At 44.8% G+C, this 26,424-nt stretch overlaps 1 protein-coding gene and 1 pseudogene across 1 annotated transcript; both read right to left on the reverse strand.

Annotated features, from left to right (window-relative positions):
- Positions 1–477: 477 nt before the first annotated feature.
- Positions 478–5,626, reverse strand: LOC136500051 (kinetochore protein NDC80 homolog; annotated as a pseudogene).
- Positions 5,627–25,185: 19,559 nt separating this feature from the next.
- Positions 25,186–26,420, reverse strand: LOC136501471 (uncharacterized). Its single transcript, XM_066496994.1, has one exon. The coding sequence runs from the start codon at positions 26,322–26,324 to the stop codon at positions 25,872–25,874; it is 453 nt and encodes a 150-aa protein (XP_066353091.1). The 5' UTR covers positions 26,325–26,420; the 3' UTR covers positions 25,186–25,871.
- Positions 26,421–26,424: the final 4 nt, after the last annotated feature.

Below are 26,424 nucleotides of genomic sequence, written 5' to 3' on the forward strand. Positions count from 1 at the left end.
TAGGGCATCCAACTCGAACCCTTCGACGAGGACCGACTCCCCCAGGCCGATCTCTGACAGACAACAGCGTCCTAATGGCTTCACGCTTGAAGGCAGACAGTGGTGCTGCAAAGGTCGTCTGGTACTTATCGAAGGCCCCATCATCATCACGTTGAGTTGCTGGGTTTGTTTATGCCCCACTTGAATATCATCACGTTCTGTGCCTGAACCGTCGGGTTTCGAGATGCACGACGCATGCTTGAGCTGGAGAAAAGCAGCAGGTAACTACATACACAAACAGCTCTCGTTGCTCACCTTGAACGATCACTTCGACGGAACTAGCTGTAGCTAGTAGACGCAAGTTGTACAGAAAACTAAGCACAAACTGCATCAGAATCGAATCAGAAAGGCTTTGTACAGATGTGGCGGCTGCGCCAGTGCTGGTTCCTGCTAGGGATCAAAGTTCTTGGGACATCTATTTGCTGCTCGGTTGCATCTCTAAAAGGTGATGACGTCAGCCCAACAGGCTGGCTGGATGTAATCTGCAGTTTCATAGAGGTCGTCCTCCTCTGAGCAATTGTTGTTTCAATGAACTCTTTATGTTCAGCCATGCCATCAAGAAGCTCCAGCAGGTTCCTAGCAGCCGCCTGAGTTTCTTCTTCAACTTTATGTGTTGCATCTTGGAGCCTCTTCTCCGATATCTATCAAATCAAATTTCGTTTGAATTGTCTTACTCTAATGTGCTAAACTTATAAAGGAATGTGTTTTAAGTATTAACAAAACAAAAGGTCAGAAGTACCTTAAAAAAATCATCTGCCCGCTTTTCAAGAGAAATCAAACTATTCTTCTTTTGCTCCAACTCATCTTTCATTTGTCCAGCTTCAGATGTGAATCTTGAGTCATCATTTATAATTTCACGATCCAGTGAATTCAAACGAGCAACCATCTAGGGAGTGTTCGGCTGCTGCGGCTGGCTGGCCCTAGGTGTCGACTTTATTATTTTGCAATAATTATTCTGTAAGAATCCAGACAAACTTGAGCTGTATGGTAAAAGTCAGGCCAAGCACTTGTGCATATCGATAATTGTTTAGACTCTAGAATCACCATGAAAAGAGAGTGGGACAAGAAATTCATTAACACCCCAAAAAAGATGCAAACCGGAATAATAAATCAATTGAATGCTCCTACATAGGGGGGAAAGAATCTAATTTCAAATATTTGATAACTGTTCCAACACTTGACTGATCGGCATATTCATTGTTTTATTGCAGCTCTAAATTCGATATTGTTTTCAAGATACTTGCAACTCCACATACATAGAAGTCCTAAACTCAGATGAAGGTTGGAGAGCATCCACGAGTTCACTTCGGCGTTGTCTTATATCAAACTTCTCCAACTATGAACGAGTTTTTAGAAAAATATGTTAACATCTACAAATTCAAATAAAGACACAAAGACATTTCATGGAAAATGTAATGAAACAAATCTCATGTTGCAGAGCTATAAACCTGGTCAAAGTTAGAGAAGTTTGATTTAGTAGCTCTCAAGTCTAATCACAACATATACCAGTATAATCCATGACATAAATCCAAAATCTGATTTATTAACAGCACAAATTAACTTTCATTAATCGAAGGCATTCTTCGTGCTAACTTCACCATAAGTTTCATGCGTAAATATAAAATGAGATAAAAGGAGGGTCGAACATCTGCCTAAAATAGATGATTGCATTATGCCCACTGTCTCGCTTCTCTAATCAAAAGGCATAGCATTAGAAAAGCAATAGATTAGATAACCCTCAAGTCAAATCACAACACATCAAAGTATAATCCATGACCTAAAATCCAAACTGCAATTTCCAATAACGGCGCCAATTAATCATTATTAGTCGAATTCAAATACTTGGGCCTTTTTGCCACAAATTTGATGTGCGAATATGCCCAGGGCACAGCCCATTTAGAAAAAAAACACTACTCTTCCTGATTTTAATAAATATCAGCTCAAAAAGGCTTGATTACTGGTTAATCCAGCTAATAAATTACTAAAAGGACCAGCAGTAAAGCTTTATCAAGTTGAACCAACTGACTCTAGAAACTACATCAACATCTGACAAATTGTCTTATTGATATATCATCACAATATCACTAGAAAACATTGATCACCTAAAATGTGTAGCTCAAGTAACCGATTTTTATTTTTTTTTAAAAAAAAACTGGGAACTCTAGCAATTCCCTGGTGATGTTTTTAATAGTCTGGTCGTACCCATTAAACATATACAGTAAATTGTAGCACAGCTCTTTCCAAAAATGTGATGGGTTCTGTACCCGGGGTCCCTCATGGACCGGCTTCCCAGCAAAGGCTCGGCCTAGCAGACGACGTCGCGAACAACGCGTAACTCCTGGGCCGGCCCAAAACTACCTGAACGACAGGCCAGAAGAGCGATCCGCCTCTCCGACCAGAAGGCCTGGCCAAGGAGGAACAACGCTCGCTTCCGACTCCGGCCCGCCTCTCCGATCAGAAGGCCTCGCTTCCGACTCCGGCCCGTCTCTCCGACCAGAAGGCCTAGCCAAACGCCGCTTCTGACTCCGACCCGCGTCTTCGACCGGGGATGCGCCGAACCTCAGCTTACAGCTCTTCTCCGACTGGCGCAGTCGGAGCCGACTGGGACCAACCGACCAGGGACGCCCGCTTGGTGAGGACCAGGAAACGGGTGGAGCAAGTAAAGCAGGACGCTCAAGTCAACAGCAATACCGAGGACCGTACCTTGTATACCTGCAGGACAGTACCAACAGGGCATGGCAGAAGGGCACCCTGCAACCTTCCAGGCATGTCAGGACCCCAACAGTATTGAGGGCGCCGACATTTACCCTATAGTGTTGCGGGCGCCATTAATTCCCATAACAGGCAAACGCGGTAAGGCCTCCCACATGCATCTGGGCATCCACAGTGTTGTGGGCGCCGGCATTTACCGTACCTGGTGACCACGGTGAAAACCTCCCACATGCGTCTGACATCAACAGTACTATGGGCGCCTACAATCATCTTGTACCCGACGGCTTGGGCAACAAGACTTAGTAGCATACGTACTCTTTCTCGCTTGTAAGACCGTCCCCTTCGTCTATAAAAGGGGATGCGCTCTCTCCCAAACAAGGACGACTCTCGATCGATTGGAGACTCACATTGATTCACCCTCTGCTAGCTTTAGACACTCTAAAGCTACACAGAGCGCACGCTCGAACACTTAACACATAGCGGAGCTCCTGTCACTCTCGGTCCTTCAGACCAGAGTCCGACCGGACCTCTTGCACCCCCACAACTTACTCCCTTTCGTTTGTAACCTCACAGCAAACTCCAAGCATCTGGGCTCAGGAATAAAGTCACCGACCGACTCAAACTGGATGTAGGGCACGTTGCCTGAACTAGTATAAACCCTGTGTCATTGAGTGCTAGGCCACATCCGATCACAACGTACGGTAAAACTACAAATATTTACGTGTTGGTCTCTTTCTGCACCGACAGGTTCTATTATTTGGCCAATAGTGCAAAGTAATTTCAGAATAAGCATAACAAATAAAAGAGGAAGGACAAAATAATCAGATCACATTTACTCTGCAGGCTATAAAATGTAATTTAGGGCTTGGAAAGATGGACTGACCTCGTCATTGTTTGCGTAGAGACTGGAAATATTATTCCTTTCCTCCTCTAGAACCTTAACATTTCCATGCAGCTGCTTCTGTAGATCATTTAGGTTTTCAAGATTTGAGAGACAACTCCTCTTGTTCTCCTCAACATGAGCCACAAGTGCAGGTTTTAGTACTGTTTTGTAACCAGTACCAAGCATCTCAGCAGGAGAAGATCCTTTTGAATTTATCATGTACTGAAAATCAACAGTAGGTTTCAACCTGAAAAGTGGCCCAGAAGTTTAAAAATGAGCACATAATACAAACAGAACTAACAAAAGGAGCTAGTAGAGCAGATACAAACAACAGAACCACAGTTAAAAAAATAACATTTCAACCTTTGTTTGCCTTTCTGTTTAGTAAACAGTAAACACAACAACAGCAAACAGAACATGATGTCAGCTGGCTATTCAAAGGCCCCAAAAGTTTAGTGAAATGTTTTTTCCCCAAAAAATTCTTGGAAACTAATCGTTGGACTTCACAATCGATTTTTCAACGTAAAAAATTACAGTATTCACCGTTTGGCACATATTCCAGCAAGTTCAATTTATTCGTCTAGCAAAATTATCCTATCACTAATGTCCATGTCCAGTCCGCATTATTCAATTTGTTGAGGTCTTAAGGACCAGGCATTAAATATTTTTAAGAAAATATATAATAGAATAACATAGTTTGTACATAAATTACTTTTCACATTGTGCATTGACTTTCTTTACAATGGTTTTGATTTTAAGTTCTTTGTGGTTCTCTGATTTATATACCATTCATGGTGATGAGAAAAAACATCAAAATAGATCAACACCAAAGTCATAAGACCAAGCTGATTAATCTTTCATGCATTTGATATTTTGTTGATTGCAGATAGATAGTAGCACTGTAAATTGAAACCAATCGAAACTCAAGGATAACTGAAAAATCAGGCATTCAAATGTGTAATAAAACCACTCATGAAATTTCAGATCCATAAATACAAGTGAACGATAACAACCTAACCTACACTAATTTATATAAGTCATACAGAACCACAATGAGCACAAATAAAGGGGCATGCCAACAACAGGAGTAACAATGTAAACTATGATGAGCACAAATAGAACCGAAACAAAACATATCTGAAACAAAAAAAAAAACAATTAAGAAAATTAATTAATTTTTAGAACCACAACTATATAAGGCCTAAAGATCTATACAGAGCAAAATGATTTGAGCATGGCACTTGACTACAAAAATATTCAAATGAATGATTATATATAATTTTCTTTATCAGAACAGAAAGGCTTATTTTTACCAAAACAAAGGAATCAACAATCAATAGGTAAATAAGAATGGTATGGTTAGCATTGGTTCCTAGGTGTAGCTACAGACAATTTCTATTAGAATGGAGAGAAATAAAATTAAGAAAATATAGGAGATGCTGCAACTGTGCAACAGGTTCGTACTTTTTGAGGGCCTGGTTGCACTGCTCAGCAAGCTTCTCAAGCTCCTCAAGCTTGGTAACCAGCTTAGCTTCAACTTCCCAGACCTTATCCTCCAGTGCGGCTTTCCCCTTCTCGGCGTTGGCAATATCATCTTCAATCGCCTGCATCTCCCTACGCATTCTATCCATACCCCTCGCATTCACCGGCTGAGCATCCACTTGTTTCAATAGATCCTGAACTTCAGCAGCAGAGCGCTGGGTGTCCAATACTTTTGCCTCCAACTCTTTCTCCAAATTCCCCAACGTCTGTTCCTTTTCGTTGATCTTAGTTTTCCAAGCATCCACCACGTACTGCCTCAAACTTGAGAATATCAGCACTGAAGGCTTCCTTCTCTGACTCCAGCGCTCCCCGCCGCGAGGGACCCGAGATGAGCTTATTCACCTCGGTCTCCAGTTCCTCGGCCTCCTTCTCCAGGGCACCAACTGTTGCAACGGACGCCTCACCAGCGTGGCCGGAGGAGGACGGACGAACGTGACGCCTGAGCGGCATCCGGAACGACGACGGCAGCGGGGGCGCCAGCGCCGCAGATGAGCGTGGCCGTGAGCGCTACCTACGCGACGGAGGAGAGGAGCCGCGTCCAGATTAGTGCCGCTCCTGCTAGAGCAAGCGGAGGACCGGGCGGCGGAGCCCGAGCAGATGTGGCTGGCGGTATGCATCTCCCCAGGCCTCTTGTCTCGATTTCTCTCAATTTTCCAAACGATGAGTACATGCAGGCCTATACACATAGGCGCTAGCTAGATTTCCTCGATGTTCTAGGACATGCACAACCTGCCGCAAGAACCGGACAACAGGTGACCACGCAACACCTAAACTAATGCATCTACATTCTGATTATCTGAGATAACAAACCATGCACGTCCATCGACCACAGCTTGAAGCTCCACGATGCATGCATCCATGCAAATCTCCACCACATCGCTTCTGGGCTTTCGGCTCCTGGACCTAGACCATAACTCATGGGCGCGAGGCGTGAGCGGAGCGTCAATCGGGACTCGGGAGGTGAGGCGTCCACGATATGACAGCAAGCGCGAGCGGCGGAGACACATCTGTGCGTGCGCGCAGCCGGCGGTGGTGCTGCGGCGGGGACACAGCTGTGCGTACGCGCGCCCGGCGGTGGTGCTTCGGCAGCTAGCGAGCACCAGGAGCAGGAGGTCATCGTCGGGGACGTGGGGCTGCACTAATATATTTCATCCTTGGGCTAACCTCACCCAGTGAAGCTGACAGGTGGGTCCTAGATGCCACATGGTTGAAGCTAGCCAGCATGGATTGACACATAAGCAAAACCACCTTTCAATAACACCTAGGGGTTTTTTGCCCGGTTTTCTAAAGTTTAGGGTGCACGATACCTGGTTTTATAGTTAGAGGGTTATGTAGACCACCATGGATACCTCATGGGGTCGTATAGACTTTTTGCCAGAGGAAACAGAGAAGTCGCGTCCGCCCGTTAGCCTCGCGGCTCATGCGGCGCATCCTCCCAACTCCGACGAGCCCTCTCCCCACTCCGGCGAGCCCCCCTCCCCACTCCGACAAGCGATATCTTCGGAGGCCGGCCTCCCCACCTCCAGTGAGCCCCCACCCCTCCTGGAGCGAGCAGCAGCAGAGGGCGTGGGCTCCATCCCAGCAGAGGAAACAGGCCCCGGCGGTTGCACTCCACTCTGCGACCTCCTGCTCGAGCTCCGGCAGCAAATGTGGTCGGATTCGAGCTCCGCCCTCCCTTTCGACCACGAATGTGAGCTCCGCCGTCCCCGTCGGCTTTCTCCTCTCCATCCGCGCGCGGGCTCTTGCCTCGACGGACGGTGGCATCACCTGCTCTGAGCCTGATGGCGCCACCTGCTCCAAAGCCCGGTGGCGGCATGGGCCCCTGTCCCAGCGGCTAGAGGCGGGCGTGGCACCTACTTCGGCACCGGCGGCGGCGCGGGCCTTGCCCCCTCCCTACGGCGGCGGCGCGGCCCCTCCCACTCCCTACGGCGATGGCGCGGTCCCTTCCGATGGCGACCTGGCCCCTGCAGCCCCTCCCGATGGTGCCATGGACGTGAGGTTGGAGAAGACGAGGGAGTGAGAGAGTGACAAGTGGGGTTGGCTGACATGTGGAACCCGGGGACAGTTGCTTTTCCAAAAGCTACGGTTGTGCAACCAAAGGGCTTTGAGATTTTTCAAAAGCACATAAGTCATAACAGCTTTTCAAAAGCCCAAAGCTCACAGCAGCTTTTCCAAAAACCATAGCCTAACCAAACACACCCTAAACCTTATTCGTGTTTCAACTTTTGTGTAGGTACACAAATCTATGGACGAACGGCACATGCCAGAAATCTGAGATTAATCCCATTTTGCAACAGATGGAAGATCTCAGCCAGAGCTTCGAAGCTCTTGATTTGGTTTTCATTAGTCAGAAATGTAATAGATTCACTACAGGATTCTGGTTCTTTGCCGAGTGCAGGCCACACTCAGCAAAGCCCGCTTTACACTCGGTAAAGGCTTTGCCAAGTGCCGCACTCGGCAAAGAGCACTCTAAAAAAATTCGTCAGCAACGAATTCTTTGCCGAGTGCCACCTGTCGGGCACTCGGCAAAGCCTTTGCCGAGTGCCATGTCAGCACTCGGCAAAGTTAACGTCCACCGTCATCTGCCGGTTTCTTTGCCGAGTGCTGACGTGGTAGGCACTCGACAAAGAGTTTTTAATTTTTTAAAAAAATAATATTTGCCGAGTGCCGCTCTGACAGGCACTCGGCAAAGTAATTTTTTTTGGAAACAATCTTTGCCGAGTGCTAACACTCGGCAAACTTATGGTCACTTTGCCGAGTGCCGTGTCAGCACTCGGCAAAGCTGTTGCGCTGGGAAAAACTTCCCTAGCTTTGCCGAGTGTTTGCACTCGGCAAATCTGGGTAAATTTTTTTTTTCAGTTTTTTTCACATTCCATCCATGCAATATCACATATATTCAACACAAATCCATACAATATCACATATATCACATATATATCACATTCCATCCATACAATTCAACACAAATCCATCCACAAGTTCATCCGTAACAAATCCATCCATCCATCACAAGTACATCCATACAAATCCATCACTAATCCAACATAAGTCCAACATAACCCTCACAGAAGCCAATCCATCACTAGTCCAACATAACCATCACAAGTCCAAAAGCGAAATGAGAGGTACCTACTGCGTCCCTTGGTCCCCATGGCCCCCAGAGTGTGAAGAGCTCCCAGATGGCCACGAAGGCCACCCTTGCTGCGGAGGGCCACCCTGGAACGTCCACCCGGGCGGCGGAAGATGGCCGCCTGTCCACCCGAAGTACCCGTGCTGCGTAGACGGAGGAACGCCACCTGGCCACGTGTACTGTGGAGTCGGGCCAACCGTGCCAACCGGCCACCCGTGCTGTGGAGAAGGGCCACCAGGAGGAGTCGGGTTCGAACCCGCCGACTGTGCCTACACAAAGGAGAAGCGATCTCATTAGTACCTGTAGGATGGCCGCACAAGCTAAAGCAATAAACAACCATATATACTCACCAGAGTCCCTGTAGGACTAGGAGGAGGGGGTGGAGCGAACAGCGAGGGAGGCAACGGAGGCAAGACCAAACCCGGGATCTGAAGGCCCTAAAAATAGGTCGACACGTCCTGCAGCTGACGCGTCGAGTGCTGCTGGACAGCCTCCAGCTGATGCGTCGACTGCTGTTGGACAGCCTCCAGCTACCGCTGATGGGCCTCCGCCTGGGCCATCTGCTGGGCCTGCAACTCTGCCAGCTGGGCCTAACATATTACACCCACAAGGTTTAAACAATGCAAAGGCCAGGTACATGTGTAAAACCAGTGAACGACGAATAAAATTGTACTTACCTGAAATGCCGCCATCATCTGCGTGGAGCTCGGCTGCCGAGGTGCTATGGGGATGTCGGAGGAGCTCGTGCTGGTTTGTCGAATCTGGCTCAGTCTACGAACAGAGGACGACTCGATTGCGTTGTTGGCCATCCAGTACCGGCCGTGTTGCTTCTCTCCTCCCAACCTCATCACGAGGTCCGTATCTAGGGGCTGGGTGGCCGGATCGAAGTCCTCCCCATGGCGCGTGCGAGCCGCCAAGGTGTACTCGGCAAGCTTGGGGTAGACGCTCGTGTTGGTGTACGCGTCGGCCCCATCCTCTGGGTTGTAGACGTTGTCCGCAGCTGTCGCTGGGCCCTTATGAGCTAGGGCATACCCCATGAGCTCGTTGATTTCCTGGCCACCATGCGACTGGGATTGCGAGGAAAACACAAAGATGATTACAAGTAATGACAATTGAGCGCTAGAATAAATAAATAAATAGATCAACAGAAGCGTACCCATCTTTCCATGTAGACTAGGAGGGGCCGGTTCCCTTGGTGGTGTGACGGCCCTTGCATCTCTAGGCGGCACCTCCGACGGCTTCTACGCTGAGTGTACGTGTCCTCCGAGACCCACTTGTTCACGATGTCCACCCAGCAGTCTTTGTACTTGGAGCACCAAGCAGGACACATTTGCATGACATCAAGTATTTGACATGTCAGAAGATGAATTGAAGCCTACTTATTTTTCATGGAAGGAATCAGAATGAATGTTTTCTACTTACCTAGAGGTACTGCTCCCTGGTGAGGTCGGTCTCCCTCTGGAGCATCATCTGCCTGGCTTCCCTCTTCCTCACCACCCGGCCAAGCACGTCGGCGTTGTAGGTGATGATGCACTAGATATGCCCCTCGTGGTACAGGTCCTTGAGTCGCTCTCTGCAGACCTTGTCCTGCACTCGCGCCGCCTCGGCCTGTTTCCCATCCTTGCACGTGATGTAGTCCTGCATACAGACATCATGTATCATTTCATTATTTCAAGAACGTCTAACGAATGCGTAGTACTGAGCAATGCGGTGCGATGAAGACTCACCCAGAACTCCCTCTTGATCCTCGTCGCAAGGGTGCCGTGGTCGGGGTCCATGACGCTGGCGAAGTGCTCCCATGACCAGGGTGGCCCTGTCACCCCGGCGTGGGTGACCCTGCCAGGGTAGTGCTTCCGAAGCAGGAGGCTCTAGATGCCATTGACATGGCGTGCATTGCCCCCTCCGCTCACAATCATCTAGTTACTGCACCAGTCATTAAGAAGAATTGTTAGTCTGAAGTACGATTTTTAACATGTCATATGAACAAGTAGTGAAAACATCAATGGTTACTTACTTGTCACCGTAGGGTCGAATCACCGGGCGGCGGGAAGGCGCGAGCGGCGCTGAAGGGAGGGACGAGGGCCCACGCGAGTAGACCTTGCTCGAACCTGAGGAAGGCGTCTCCCCTGGTGTCGCCTCGCCCCCGTGGTCCGAGTTCGATGAGGAAGAGGAACTGCCGATCGTCGTCGTCGTCACCCCCTGTTGGGGCGTCGGGTTGGGAGGCAACTCCAGCCTCCTCGTCGCTGAGCGACGTCCGCGGGGCCTCCTCTCCCTGCTCGTCGATGGCTCCACCGACAGCGGCTCCTCATCGGCGGTGGGTGAGCGGTCCCTCTGGTAGACCGAGGTGATCCCCTGTCGTTGCTGCCGCCTTTCGCTCGGCATTTTTTCGAGTGCCTGCAATGACAAAGATTAAACCCTTGTTCACAAATAAACGAGAAGTACTTGTAAAGAGATGCAAAATGAACGAAACATAATTGCAAGGTAATAATAATAACAATATATTATTACATGAATTAGAAATTATCTCCACGAACGGCAGTGACTGGCGTGTCGTCATCATCATCACTATCACTATCACTATTGTCGTCATTACTATCAATATTGTCGAGCTCGTATAAGTCCTCATCATATCCACGAACGGCATCATCTCCATCATCCTCATCATCTACATCGTCCTCATCATCTACATCGTCCTCAACAGCTCGATCACGCTCCATCCTCCATCGCTCAAGCATTCTTAAGTCCTTGGCATTCTGCACCTCATCACCCTCGTCCTCATCGATGTCATTGTCTACTTCCATGCCCATCAGCGAAGTTATGTCTATCTCCAAACTCCCTTCTAGCCCCTCAGGTTGATAGAACTCTCCGCTATCTATCTTTGGGTCAAAGTTGTAATCATCATCATTTGGGACAGGCGCTTTACCACGCGGTGATACCAAGTGCACAAGGTACCAACCCGTAAGCTTCTCGTCTTTTTGGCACGCCCATGGGAGATAATAAACTTGCCTGGCCTATTGAGCCACAATATAGACATCGTCTCCTTTATAGACGGAATCCTGTCGAATTTTGACTTGCCCAATCTCAGGGGCTCTTCTCGTGACTTCAGGATCGAACCAATGGCATTTGAAAACCACTGGATTAAGAGCTTTGGGACCCTCAAAGTTGAGCTCGTATATTTCTTCGACTATGCCGTAATAGTCGTGCTCATCGGTGCTGGGCGTACGAACTCCGGTGCACGTGGTGCTTCGGTTGGGCCGACTCTCCTCGTAGCTTCTCGTGCGAAAGCGATAGCCATTCGCATCATAAACGGTGAATGACTTGACCCTATGGGAGAAGCCCCTGCCAACCAGTTTCAATTCATCCCTCATTTCTGCATCCGTGCGGGCCTGCAAGGTGAGGCCAGGTAGATCGTTACATTACTCGCTCCTAGGAGCAAAGTGGAATCTCAAAGTTGGAACGAGGTAAGTTGGATGGTACCTTCATACAGAACCAGAAAATAAAATCGGGCACACCATATTTGAGAAGATGGTCTTCTTCTTGAGGGGAAGGAGCCCTATTCCCTCTCCAGTATTCATTAATAAATTCCCTGAAAAAACAAGAGACAAGGGGGTCGGATCGATAGGTGGAGGATAGTGATGGCGTATGTAACAAGCTCTTTGAGAACTTACCTCTGATATCATATGTGGAGATGTACTGGTTTGTGAACATCGTACGTGCAACGTGCTCAAAACTTTTTCAAATTTTTACCACAGCATACGCATACGATATCATGACATCTCGACAAGTTTCGCGACTTTCGGAATTCGTTTGCATTTTTTAGAATTAAAAAACCGCCCGCACGGAAGATGGTGGCGTTGCCCCATGCGCACGTTGATCGAAATTTTGGGTCAGTTCATGGATTTGGCCTAACTTTACACTCAAAAACAAGAATGTCATTTTTTGAATCATTCAAATCGAATATTCGATGCACCCGCAGTTCAAACCTATATTTTCCGAAAAAATTCAACAAATCGAAATAAAGTGAAAAAATATAGCAAAATGTACTAAAAATGTGTCAAATTTGAACATATTGATCATGGTACTGTAGGAATGCTTCACAACAAAATTGGCGGCCAAAATAAAAAAATAATTTTTTTTGCCGAGTGCTAGGGCTGACACTCGGCAAAGAAGTCCTTTGCCGAGTGCCGACCACGTGGCACTCGGCAAAGGCGAGCCGGCCTGGTGGCCCCTGAGCCGGCCACGTGGCAGCTCTTTGCCGAGTGCCTAACGGCCGGCACTCGGCAAAGGTGACGGCTATGGATGCCCTTTGCCCCCTGGCACTCTTTGCCGAGTGCCCATGTTTACCGAGAGGCCGGCACTCGGCAAAGAACTTCTTTGCCGAGTGCCTGAGTTTGCCAAGAGTCAGGCACTCGGCAAAGCGTTCTTTGCCGAGTGCTGGGTTTGGCTCTCGGTAAAGTGGCTCTTTGTCGAGTGCCCGAGTTTTGCCACTCGGCAAACCTCTACGCACTCGGCAAAGATCCAGTGATTAGCTCATGAGTGTGCTCGTCTAGTTTCCTGTGACAACCTGGTGGAGGAGTGGCTTATAACCCCACCTGGTCTTAGGAATATCTTAGACGATGATTGTAATCTTGTTTATGGCTAATATACGAAGCTCCGGTTTCCAAAAAAAAAATACTTTGTGTAGGTACACACATCTATCTATGGTACCTAACCAATTTCAGTATCCGGCAGAAACAAAGATTCCGCAGACCCAGCATACCACTGTTCTTCTTTTGACTCACGGATTCCTGCCCGTTTCGATGGCCATCTTACGCATCAGTACACAACTCATGTCAACTCAAGAACACGCATCACCTTCAGGAACAAAAATGCCCCGTCTCAAAAAAAACGACCCTTTTAAACATGAAGAGATCGGACAAATATTAAAACAATGGTTATTGGCTATTATTGTTGTTTTACATCTACAAGCAACGAATCACGAATGAATCGTCAGCGTGTAATGAAATGCATAGGCATGGCCATAAAAAATAGCAGCAGGTACAGGGGGGACTAAGCCTGTTTGCAAGGAAGTGCAGCTAATGAATCGCCTTCGTCAAACTCCACATGACAACACTACTAAAAAAAAAAGTTTATAGCAACGGGATAATTTTTTTTAGGGGCGGCTGGTGATGGAGCTGCTCCTACAGTGGACATGTTCAGAACCTACGAGACCAGTCGCCCTTACAAATAGCACAATAGGGACGGCTAATGATACGAGCCGCCCCTATAAATGAGTCGATTTGTATGGGCGGCTCACTCACCAGCCGCCCCCGGTGTTGCGATTTGTAATGGCGGCTCAATTACCAGCCGCCCTACGAATCACATTTGTTCATCATTGAACATCATAAACAGTTATGATTTTTCTTTTTAATCTCTAGGTAAAATTTGTAAAGTCTTTCTCCATCATACTAACTCCAACTGTGATGATTTTTTTCTAAAATTTTCTAAAATCATACCCTATCAAATTACTATATTGATTTGATCATTCTTTTCGTTTGACAAAGTTTGAACAATTTAAATTTTTAAATTTAAAAAAATTACAAGTTCTAACAAGATTTTGAAACACCAAATTATTTTAGCTAAAAAAGTAATGAATACCAAAGATGTATAACTCATAAAGGTCTACAACTTTTATTTTGGTTATTTCTTCATCTGATGAAGTGATAGTAAACATTATTCATAAATCAACATGTCTCTCATATGGTTCATGAAACTATGAGTGATATATGAATTTGTGAACAATGTTTACTAACACTCTGTCAAAAGAAGAAGTGATCAAAATAAAAGTTGTAGACAGTGATGAGTTCAACAACTTTTATGTTCACGACTTTTGTAGTTGAAATTATTTAAGGTTTCAAAATCTTGTTTAAAGTTGTCATTTATTGAAATTCAAAATTTGAAATATTCAAATTTTGCCAAATGAAAAGATGACCAAAATAAAAGTTATAGATAGTGATGTGTTCAACAACTTTTATATTCATCATCATTACAGCTGAAATCATTTAGTGGTTGAAAATCAGGTTTAAAGTTGTTATTTTCTAAAATTCAAAATTTGAATTGTCTAAAATTAGTGACAAAAATAGATGACCAGACTAAAATGATAGAGCGTGATTTTAGAAAATTTTACAAAAAAACCATCACATTTAGAGTTAGTACGAGAGAGAAAAACTAGTTACAAGTTTCAGCCACAGATTAAAAAGAGAAATCACACTTGTTCATCATTGATCATCACGAACAGTTATGATTTTTCTTTTTAATCTCTGGGTAAAAATTTGTAACTAGTCTTTCTTCCTCATACTAACTCCAAATATGATGATTTTTTTCTAAAATTTTCTAAAATCATGCCCTATCAAGTTACTGTGTTGATTTGGTCATTCTTTTTGTTTGACAAAGTTTGAGTAATTCAAATTTTTAAATTTAAAAAAATGACAAGTTCTAATAAGATTTTGAAACACCAAATGATTTCAGCTAAAAAAGTTATGAATACCAAAGATGTATAACTCATCAAGATCTACAACTTTTATTTTGGTTATTTCTTAATCTGACAAAGTGATAGTAAACATTATTTACAAATCAACGTATCTCTCATATAGTTCATGAAACTATAAGTGATATATGAATTTGTGAACAATATTTACTAACACTTTGTCAGATAAAGAAGTGACCAAAATAAAAGTTATAGATAGTGATGAGTTCAATAACTTTTATGTTCACGACTTTTGTAGTTGAAATCATTTATGGTATCAAAATCTTGTTTGAAGTAGCCATTTATTGAAATTCAAAATTTGAACTGTTCAAATTTTGTCAAATGAAAATATGATCAAAATAAAAGTTGTAGATAGTGATGTGTTCAACAAATTTTATGTTCATAACTTTCTTATTCGAAATTATTTAAGGTTTCAAAATCTTGTTTGAAGTTGCCATTTATTGAATTTCAAATTTTGAACTATGCAAATTTTATCAAATGAAAAGCTGATCAAAATAAAAGTTGTAGATAGTGATGTGTTCAACAACTTTTATGTTCATGACTTTCTTATTTGAAATCTTTTAAGTTTTCAAAATCTTGTTTGAAGTTGCCATTTATTGAAATTCAAAATTTGAATTTTTCAAATTTTGTCAAATAAAAAGATGACTAAAATATAAGTTGTACATCTTGATGAGTTCTACAACTTTCATGTTTACAATATTTTCATTTTAAATTATTTTTTATCTTAAAATTCAATTCGAAGTTCACAAATTAAAATTTTAAAGTTTTTAAATATATTTTTTTTATTTTATAAAATAAAATGTATCATTATATATACATATAAGCAAGTAATTTTTTATGTGTACAGGAAAATGTAGCAAATTATTTTTTATTACATTTATACATTTATATATACATTTACATATTTATAAAAAATATGCAGAAGTAATATTTAAAAATATGCGAAAATATTTGTAGGGGCGGCTGAATCAGAAACCGCCCCTACAAATGCATTTGTAGGTGCGGCCGGTCTTTAGAGCCGCCCCTACAAATGACTCTGAGTATATATTCTAGAGCACAGTCGGCCCCCCTATCCCTCCCACCTAGGCAATCCTAGGTCACAACACACACGAACAATCTATCGAGCCGTCGCTCCCTCCGCACCCCCTCTTCTGTTCGCTCTCTCCTGCTCCCTCTCCATAGCCCTCCCACCTGGTGGCCGGTGCTCTCTTCCTCATGGAGGAGCTCGATTCTACAAGAAAGAGCTCGATCCGGTGAGGAGGGTCCCGGATCCGGCGCGGGCCCAAGAGGCGGCCACGGGCGGGCTTGGGATGCTGAGGCGTGGGCTCGAGATGCGTCAATGGCGCGGGTCTGAGCAGCGGCAGACAGCATAGGTCGGGATGCGGTGGCTGTAGTTTCCACGAGGGCCAAGGAGGCAGCAGTGACGTGGCTCGAAAGGCGCGCAGCCATGAGATGCGGCAGCGCTGCCGGTCTAGGATCTGGCAGTGGCGCCGGTTCGAGATGCGGCAGCATCGCGGGATGTGGCAGCGTAGGCCCATCAGGAGGCGCTCAGGAAGGAGCTGGTGGTTCGATCTCTGAGGAGGACGAGGCCACGGCGGCGACGGCCACCACTACCCACGACGACACGACTACCCATTTGTAGTAATTCTTATTGTTATTTTTCTCTCCAATCTAAGATTTCTGAATTGGTCTCTCTTATTTCCTGAATTGATTACAATATTAAGTAGAATAGAAAGTTTTGTGAACAATAGTCATATCTGTAAGATGACGATTTTACAAACAGATATACAATATTCCATGAAACGAGTAGACTTGCATCTATTTTGTTTTCTGAAAGGCCTCTCATGATATATTTGTACCATTTAATTGTTTGAGCATTAATGAAGTGTAACTGGTTTGAGTCATTCTTTTCAGAAGTTTGTACTTCATTAGTCAAACTTTGATTTTAAATGAGCAATACATTATAGTCAGATTCAATTGCAGTTCCCACCACCATATGGCGCCCAGCCTGTCATGTATAATAGTCAACATGGAGCATCACCACAGGGTTACATACATCCTACTGGGTTACATGCATCTTGCTAATAGTACATTTTATGCTTCTCTAAATTATTCTCTATTCTGAAGCTAAAAAATCTATGTTTGATAACTTATCTTTTTAGTTCCTGCTGGTAACCCGATGGTTTTTGAAATAAAACCAGCGCATAAAACTTGACTGAACATGTATATCAAGTGTTGGTAATTGGTTTACTTGATAGTTTTGTATTGTCTGTCACTATGTGTGTTGATTGAAGCTCAAAGCTGAGTTCTTATTTCTGTTGTAGGAGCTGAGATAGATGAAGGATGAGGCCACCATTGATCTTCTGCAAGCCGGAGCTCGTTAGGCAAGGATCTTATTTATTCCTCTTCTTTGCAAGCCTGAGCTTGTAAGCCCGAGCTCTGCAGTATGGCCTGTTGTTCCAACGCTGGATGCCTCTCTCTTTTGCTAGTTAAAATTTTAAGCTTGTTTTTTCATGAGATAGTTTGGAGAAAAATTTAAGCTTTTGTCATAACAGCTCTAGGTTGTTAGCTTATGACAGCCCCGGACTTTTATTTTAGAGCATATATAAAGCTTCACTATGAAATATTAGTGGCTCTGTGAACAAATCTCCTGCTGGCTATGGATCTGCATCTCAAATTTTATATTTGCTCTAGAATCTCATATGAAGTGATAGTTGGTGCTGCTATCTTTAATAAATGGATTGCATCACTATGTGCGTGGTAGCTTTGTTTCTTTAAAATTTTAGCAAGAACAAGATTACAGATGCATGCAAATATCTATGGCAACAGAAAGAGGTATCAGCCACTAATAAGATCATTAAAATTTTGGAAACTTGAATAAGATTATTAGAATTTGGCAATGTTCAGAATCTAGCTGTTCAGAAACTATCTGTATGTGTATGTGCTATTCACAAACAATGTATTTAATAATAGTAAATGACTAACTGTGGTTGTGCTCGTAAAACATGCCATTTTGTTTCAAAGTCATTATCAACTTTTCACTTTTTTTTGAAAACTTTTCACTATGGAAAACCCTTATATTCAGATACCTAAATTTCTTTTGACTTTGTACCTTGGCATGACAAATTCTAGTGTACTAGGATTCTGGAAGAATCAATATACCAGTTCGATAAGTGTATTTTTAAGTCTTGGAAGAAACATGATTGATAGAGGTCCAAAACATGATTAATAAGTGTAATTATTTTGCTAGTTGACACTGCTTGTTCTGCTAGTTAACAATTTGATGTTGTCCCTATGATTTTCTATTTTATGCTAAAGTAACAACAAGTACTTTCTTATTGTTTCAGTTGCAGTCTGAATTTTCAGCATGTTTGATCTGACTTATATATATTATCTCATATATTAGGCTGCAATCTGAATTTTTAGCAAGTCTTGATCTGAATTATACTAATTTGTATATTTAGCAAGTCATGATTTGAATAATAATATCTCTTATAACATTTATTACCTCTTGTTCTAAGATTTTCTTACAATATTTTACTTAGATCACAAGCTCTTAATATTGATGGGGGGCATCAATACATCATTAGGGTCTAGGGGATGCTCCAAACTTCTAGTGAACCACTGTCTTTAGGAGTCAAGACCCTATTTGAATGGAAAATAGTAAGCCAATAACAGTGAAGGTAAGCTCAATTGACTTCTTAGATATCTCAAATTTTTGATGCTCAACTACTGTCTTTAGTGTTGGGCCTCCAAACAATGTCACTGCCTCTGAATTTTTTACTACATATGTGCATTAGTAACTAAGATATAAGTTGATTTGTAGTAGCTGCTACAGAGTCCTCTATGTGTTTAATTTCAGTATGTAACCTGAGTTTGCAGCATTAGTCAAAACGGTTATTTGATTTTAAGAAAAATAATATATTGCAGTCTGAAAGTCTAATGCTCTAGGGGGTGTTAGATGCAATCACTACATTGAGTAGTGGCACACTTCTTGGCACACCGTACACACAGAGGAGTTGCAGCATGTGTCAAGACATATACATATCGACGATCCTCATTAGCTTATATGTTTGTACACATACTTGTAACGTTCACTTAGGTAGAAATCCTCAGTACCAACACCTTGTGCTCTTGTGCTTGTGGTCAGATTTGAATTATATATACATATATATGTGTGTTCTGGTCGAATTTAAATTATAAATTTGAATTTTTTTTGTGGAAAAATGTACTGTAGGGGCGATTCTAGACTGAATCGCCCCTACAAACAGGTATTATAGAGGCGGTTGGTACTATAGCCGCCCCTATAAATTGATTTTGTAGAGAAACACCAGCCGCCTCTATAAATCGATTTGTAGGGACGATCTGGGAACCGTCCCTACAAATCGGCGATTTGTAGCCACGCTTTGGTAGGGGCGGCTAGCCAAACCACCCCTACAAATGTCCATGAGCCGCCCCTACAAAGCTTATCTGTAGTAGTGCAAAAAACACATATAGCCAACACTCTCATGGTACAACTGGTCAGCACAACACGCCATATAAGCGGTTGGTTGAGCCAGCCCGGGTTCGAGTCACGGCACCAACTTCTTAAGATGAAAATCAAAGGGACATCTCTCCCCCTGGTCAAATCAAATAACACATCTGCAAATGAGTTTGATTGATTAGGATATGACTCTGCACACAGATAACATCTTTAGGGACAAAGCATAACAAAATGGTGTTCATACTGTTCCATGTTGCCATCTTGCTTGTCTTGTGCCTGGTAAGTTACCGAAGGTAATGAGCCAATAGTATCAGCAGCAAGGCCTTTGCTTTCCGTACAGACAACTTCACCCAATGCAATTAGCTCCTGAGATCACCACATCCATGAAAGTTAAATAACACACCATCCAGGTTCTAGCGTTACACGGAAAGTAGAAAGAAAATGCACAAAACATCATGTTCTCTTCTTCAACAAAAATAACTTGCCTCATAAGAGTATTCATCAGGGTCAACATCTTCCCATGCATCCTAAAGTTCAAAATAACATAATAATTAAATGTCAGATACCATATTTATTCCAAAGAGATTTTTCAATAAATATACCAAGAAAAAATAAGGACCGTTTCCAAATAGAATAATTTGTTCTCAATATGCATTTCAGATGGAAGCAGCTATATGATTGCTTCTCAATAGCCAATCATCAAGAGAAACATGATAATCCTCACTTCCAATTCAACTGTTTTTAGTAAATTAATTAAAATTCCATTTCTTATCATCAAGAGTACACACTACCACTGTATTAATTCAGAGCACCGAGAAATGGTGTATATTTCACTACCTTAAACAGTTCCAGTGTTTGTATTATTACTAGCTATAATTTTAATATTTCTTTATGAAACTATCCGAAGGTACATAATAAGCTTTGTCCTGTTCATGGTATTACAGAGATAGAAATAGAGGCTCATAAAATGTTGTATGGCTAAGCAGGAGATTCTATTCTCTTGATGGCTATACCAGTCTCCAGACGACAGATACAGAATCCTGAGCAATAGCACACACTCTACTTGAACCTTGCTAGCTAGCCTATACTAGAAACTCGAAGAATTAGAGCTATATTCTCTTCTCTCTGGAAACCTTAATTTCTGGTCCGATCTTGACTTATGGCAGCGTGCTCCAGAGGGGGGGGGCAGGGGCTGGTTATATAGGCCAAAGCGTCCAACGTGAGCACTTGGATCAAACCGACTTAAAGAACGACGTTGATGCAACCTAGGAGGCGGTGAAGAACCGACATTCGAATGAGGGACTAACATGTGGGCCTAGGGGGTCGGGTGACTTACAGGTAGGGCCGACCGGCCCCACATGTTAGTGCCTTGGCCTCCGCTTCGGTATGGTGTCTTCCCGAGTCTTTTGGAACATTCTGAGGTAGTTTTCGCTGTGGATAAGCGTGTTTTTATTTGACGATTTGATCCCTCTTGTTAGTTTTCTGGATAAACCCTGCTAAAAACGCAGATTCACCAAAACTTGTGGAAATTATCAGTTTAAACCCATAAATCTATGTTGGTGATCATGTTTATGCATTTATTCAAGTTAAGTTGATGGTTTTATGATGGATGATAACTACCGTCAACAGGCCACGCCCGATTGGTGGTGATGTACGCTGATGTAGTGGCACGGGCGTGGCGTTTACACGTGGTAGGCTATGAAGGACCAGACTCAGGTGGTGCGTCCGATCGTGACTCACCTGACGCGTCCGGTCGCAAAACAGTGGCTCGGGGAGCTCTCTAGAAACGACCAGACTCTGGCGGTGGAGTGTCAGGTTGTGTCGTGGTGGCGCGTCCGGTCAGTTGCTGGCCGAGTGCTCGCAACGCGTGATCTGACGCAGCACGGCAGCGTCAGGTCAGGGCTCGACGTGTCCGGTCATCACTTGATCGTTAACGCACGGCTACCGACCGTTGGGATCGAATGCTCGACATTGAATGGCAGGGACACGTGGACAGCCAGGAGTGATCGAACGCAGAGCCTGGCGCATTTGGTCGATTGGACATGCGTGTCTGGTCGCTGCGTGTTGTGCCTAGTGAAAAGGTACAACGGCTCTTTTCTTGTGGGGGCTATAAAACCAAGTGTTGGCCGGCCATGGCCGGTTGCTGAGCATCCTTAAGCTTTGGTGGCTTTATGTGGGTGTGTTTGGGAGCCCTCTAACTCACTTGTGCTTGATAGTGATCATCCGATCGAGTGAGTGAGCAATTCTAGTGCGATTGCATTGAGTGGCACTAGGTGATTGTGTTGCAAGTCGGTGGTGCTTGTTACTTTTGGAGGTTACCACCTCCTAGACGGCTTGGTGGTGGTCTCCATCGAAGCACGCAAGAAGCTTATGCGGTGCTCCGGAGAAGTGATTGTGAGGGGTGTTGTGCTCGCCCCGTGGGAGCCGCGAAGAGCAACTCTAATAGAGCGTGTCATTGAGCTACCCTCACTTTTAGGGTAGGTTCTTGCGGTGCCCAATGTGTGGGCTTGGCAGGTGATGCTAATTAGCCGCCGAACCACCAAGTGAGCGGTCGACACAACAGGACTAGCATGTTAGTAAGCACATGAACCTCGGGATAAAAATTACCGTGTCATCATTGTCTTCATGTTGGTTTGCATCTTCTTTACACAAGCTTGCAATTACTTTCTTATACACTACGCTTGTGTAGTTGCTCTTGTAATAAGTTAGCTTGTGTAGCTCGCTAGTTACCTTCTTACTTGTTTAGCATAGAAGCAGCTACCTTACGTGGCTAATTTGGTTTTAGTAACCTTGTTAGTCACATTGCTTAGTTTTCTCTCTAATTTGACATTAGTTGTCTTGTTATTGAGCATTGCTAGTGAGCTTAGGAGCTTTGTGCTTTTGCTTACTAGTTGTGTAGGAGTTCCTCCGTACTTGAAGTATTAGTGGCATAGGTTTATGTGATCTTGCTCCTAGAATAGGTTAGGTGAGCTCTAGCTAGCCCGGCACCTTTGTTGTCTTATTAGGATCCATTTAAGGTGCTTGATAACTTAGATAGAGGGGTGTAGTCTTGGCTAGACCGATAGTTTTAATTCCGCATTTGTTACAGTTAGCCAACATGATTAATTTTAAAAAGGACTATTCATCCTCTCTAGTCCATCATCTCGACCCTACACTCATGTATTTAACTAAAAAAAACTAGGTCAGGTGTTTTTTGGAAAGGAGTGGCACCGGCGGCAGGGAAAGGGCGAGCTGGGCGTGCCACGTGCGGTGCGGAGCAAAGGGAGGAGTCATATGATTTCGCGGGCTAATCCGTTGCGTCTATTGTTGGGCCAACGTAGAGCCCAGTAACTTCTTCTAAGCCTGTCTAACATCACCTGCTACCAAGCCGCAACTACAGGCCTGATTGGTTGAACACCAATCTTTGCTATGCCAATTTTAAGAGAAGTCAAAATATGGGTATACCAATATTAGATGCGATGTTACTAAATCCCTGTGCGATGACATCAATAAAATGATCAATCGGTTCTGGTGGGCCCAGCAATACAAAGAGAATAAAATGCATTGGCTCTCATGGGATACATTGTGTAGCCGAAAGGAGAAGGGAGGATTGGGGTACCGTGACCTCCATCTATTTAACCTTGCTATGTTGGCTGGACAGGCTTGGAGATTGGTGACGACTCCTTGATTGATGGCTAAGTATCGTCCGAATGGGAGACTTATGGAGGCTGGTGAAGGTCCAGGTATATCCTACTCATGGAGAAGCATAGTCCGAGGAATCAAAGCGTTGATGAATGGTATTATTTGGAGAGTAGGAGATGGGGAACAGATTCGGATTTGGGAGGATCCCTGGTTACCGAGAGATGTTATACGTCAGCTTATTACACCAAGAGGGGCGACACTTTTGTCTAAAGTTTTTTTTTTCTCGAATACACAAAAGATTTACGTATCATTGTATTAAAAAGAAGAGTTTGAACTTACAAACAACGCGCATCTATCGAGCGCCGAAGGAGTTTGACAAAACAGACGTAGCTGAACTATCCTAACAAAAGAACTCACGTTTCAAAATTACATAAATGAAAAACAACCAATACCGACTCCGCGGTGCAATCTAGGAAGTGGCCTTGCGTCTTCGCACTTGCCTGGACGAACCCTTTCGTCTGTCTGCGAAGAGTTGTCTAAAGTTTCAGAGCTTATTGACCCTGTCACAGGCAGTTGGGATGTGCAGCTGCTTAATTATATTTTTTGGGAGGAGGACGTGAAGGAAATCATGTTGATTCCTGTGAGGGAGGGTCATGATGACTATGTGGCATGGCATTTTGATTCAAAGGGCATCTTTTCAGTTCGATCGGCTTATCATGTACTGGATGACCAGCGAGAACGTGATGCATGAAGACAACGGCGGAGTCCTCGGGTTCAAGCTCTGATAGCCCGATTAGCTTCAAGTGGAAGAAGATATGGAAGCTGACCTACCCACCTAAGGTAAAACAATTTGTCTGGCGTTTATCTCACAACAGTTTGGCTCTGAAGATGAATATACGAAGAAGGAGTGTGCCAACAGATACTATCTGCCCAGTGTGTAAGCGATTTGATGAATATGGGGGCATTGCTTTCTAAAATCCAAAGCTGTCCGTAAATGTTGGCAAGAGCTGAATCTAGAAAATGAAAGATGTGAGCTCTTACAAATGCAATCTGCCCGTGATATGGTTGAGAGACAGTGGCGGAGCCAGGATTCCAAACTTAGGTATTCCTACTTCCACGTCAATAAAAAAAATCAGTTGTTTTTAACTGCAATGAGTGAAAATACTACAAAATATGAGCCAATTTGAGAGGCTGTTTTTTACTGTTTTGGGCTTCAATGAGTGAAAATACTACAAAATATAGCATTATACATATACATATACAAGTATATACACATATATACATAGAAGTGTGCTAAAATAGTTGGGTATTCCTGGGAATACGGGGAATACCCTCTGTATCCGCCCATGTTGAGAGAGTTCTACAAATTCCAGAAGACAAGTGCAACTTAATTCTAATCTTGCTATGGAGATGGTGGACAGCCCGTAATAAAGTGAATGCGCGGGAAAATCCGGAACCAATTTCAGTAGTGACTAGAGCAATGTGTTATCTAGCGAATGCAGTCCAACGGGAGCCGAAAATCCAAGCGAACAGATCAAATAGAAGGATGACTTCCTGGCTGCCTCCTCCTGATGGTGTGCTGAAAATCAACACTGATGGTGCATTTGTTCAGGCAACTAAGCAGGGGGGCTGGGGCTTCATTGTCCGTGATTCTACTGGGGACCGTGTGCTTGCAGGTGCCGGTCATCTAAATGAAGTGTATGCTGCTTTAATGGCGGAAGCGCTTACATGTTGGAAGGATCTTGAAACGGCTATGAATCATGTTATTTCTCGTGTAATTTTGGAGACTGACACGCTGCTGCTCCAGAAGGCTGTGCTTTCCTCGGAGATGGACCAAGCTCCTTCGGGTGTCATCTTCAAGGATGTCCGTTCGTTAGTAAGGGAACATTTTATCCAGTTTGATAGTTTTCATGCTTCAAGGCTTTGCAACTCGTCTACGCACGAGGTAGCAGCTCTAGGCTTGAATCAAATTCCAGGATGGGAGGAAATTTGGGAGTATCCCATTCCTGTTCTTGTAACTAGCCATATTGCCCACGTTTCAGCTGGGCTGGAAGTTAATTAAAAGGCCAGAGAGCCGAGTTTCAAAAAAAAAATATTAGGGTAAATCAATATTTTGGTAAGGCAGTACTTGGTTTGCTACGAACAAGAGATAAAAATATTATTTTGCCAAAATTTTGGAAGGTATTGCCAATGTTTTGACACCAAGCCAATTGCACGTCAAATCTTTTGAACTCGCCCAAAAAATTGGCTTACAACCAAGGAGGCTCTGCATTCACGCACCGATGACTTCTAAAAACCAGCCAGCTTGTTGAACGACTGCTCAGGCATCCAACGTGAGTCCATCACTGCTGAGTGCTGAAAGCCTGAAACCATGTGTTAGGCCAACGTGATGAAAACGAGAGTTTTACGTCACGTAAGGTGAGAAGATGGGGAAGCTCAGCTCTCGCTTGCCATTGCCAATTGGCATGCTTGACCTTCCGGACAAGAGGCAAACCGCATACACCGGCACAGGCGCACAGCCAGGCGCCACTCCTAGTTCCAACTTCCAACTTGCTATGCTTGGCATGGAACATTCACGCTCTTCTTGCACTTGCGGTCAACGTTCGTGCCTTCGAGCTCGCTGGCATCGGATGAACTAGACTGAAGCACGACATTTCCTGGACCCTTTTGGCCATCCAGAGAATGAAAAGGGTCGCCGGAAATTTGGAACTGCACAGTAGATTTAACAGAGGCAGGGCTACTTCCTTCAAACCTCTCGCCAAGTAGTATTTACATAGGTCAAGTGCAGGTAGAAGAAGGAAAACGAAATCACGCGGCCACTAATACAAAAAAAAATCCAAGGTGAGCCGCCATGGCCCCATGGCTGGCGGCAGGGAAGGTCTAACTACTCTACAGACAGACAAGAACAGCGTGGGGGCTCGGGCCCGTGTCTCTGCTACCAGCACTGGTCCGTCTCCCATGTGCGGCGGGGCCGGCCGTAGACGCCGCCGCCGCTCCAAGGTCGCTGCGCCACGGCCACCGCGGCCACAGCGCCGAGGTCGTAGCGCGCGCGGGTGTCCGGGTCGGAGAGCGTGGCGTAGGCGTCGTGGAGCCTGACGAACTCCGCGGCGGCGCCGGGCGCGGGCGCCACGTCCGGGTGCCGCTCCCGCGCCAGGCGGCGGTACGCGGCCTTGATCTCCCGGCCCGTCGCGCCGGCGCGCAGGCCCAGCACCTCGTACAGCGTGGCGGCGGCGGCGCCCCCTCTCCCCACCGCCGGCGCCGCGGCGCACCGGATCTTGGTCTTGCTGGGCTTGGACTTGGACTCGACGGAGGACGCGCCGCCGAACAGGAACAACGAGCCCCCGATGGCAGCCTTCGGCGCCGACACCCGCAGAGGCGCAGAGATCATCAGACGGAGGGACGGAGAATCCAAAGATCTGAGGAGACAGGAATGGGGGAAGTTGTCACAGGCGGTTGGCGTCCGTGGCCCGCCCGCGCGTCTTATAGCT

The sequence above is a fragment of the Miscanthus floridulus genome, chromosome 13 (assembly GCF_019320115.1).
Source record: "Miscanthus floridulus cultivar M001 chromosome 13, ASM1932011v1, whole genome shotgun sequence".
NCBI lineage: Eukaryota > Viridiplantae > Streptophyta > Magnoliopsida > Poales > Poaceae > Miscanthus > Miscanthus floridulus.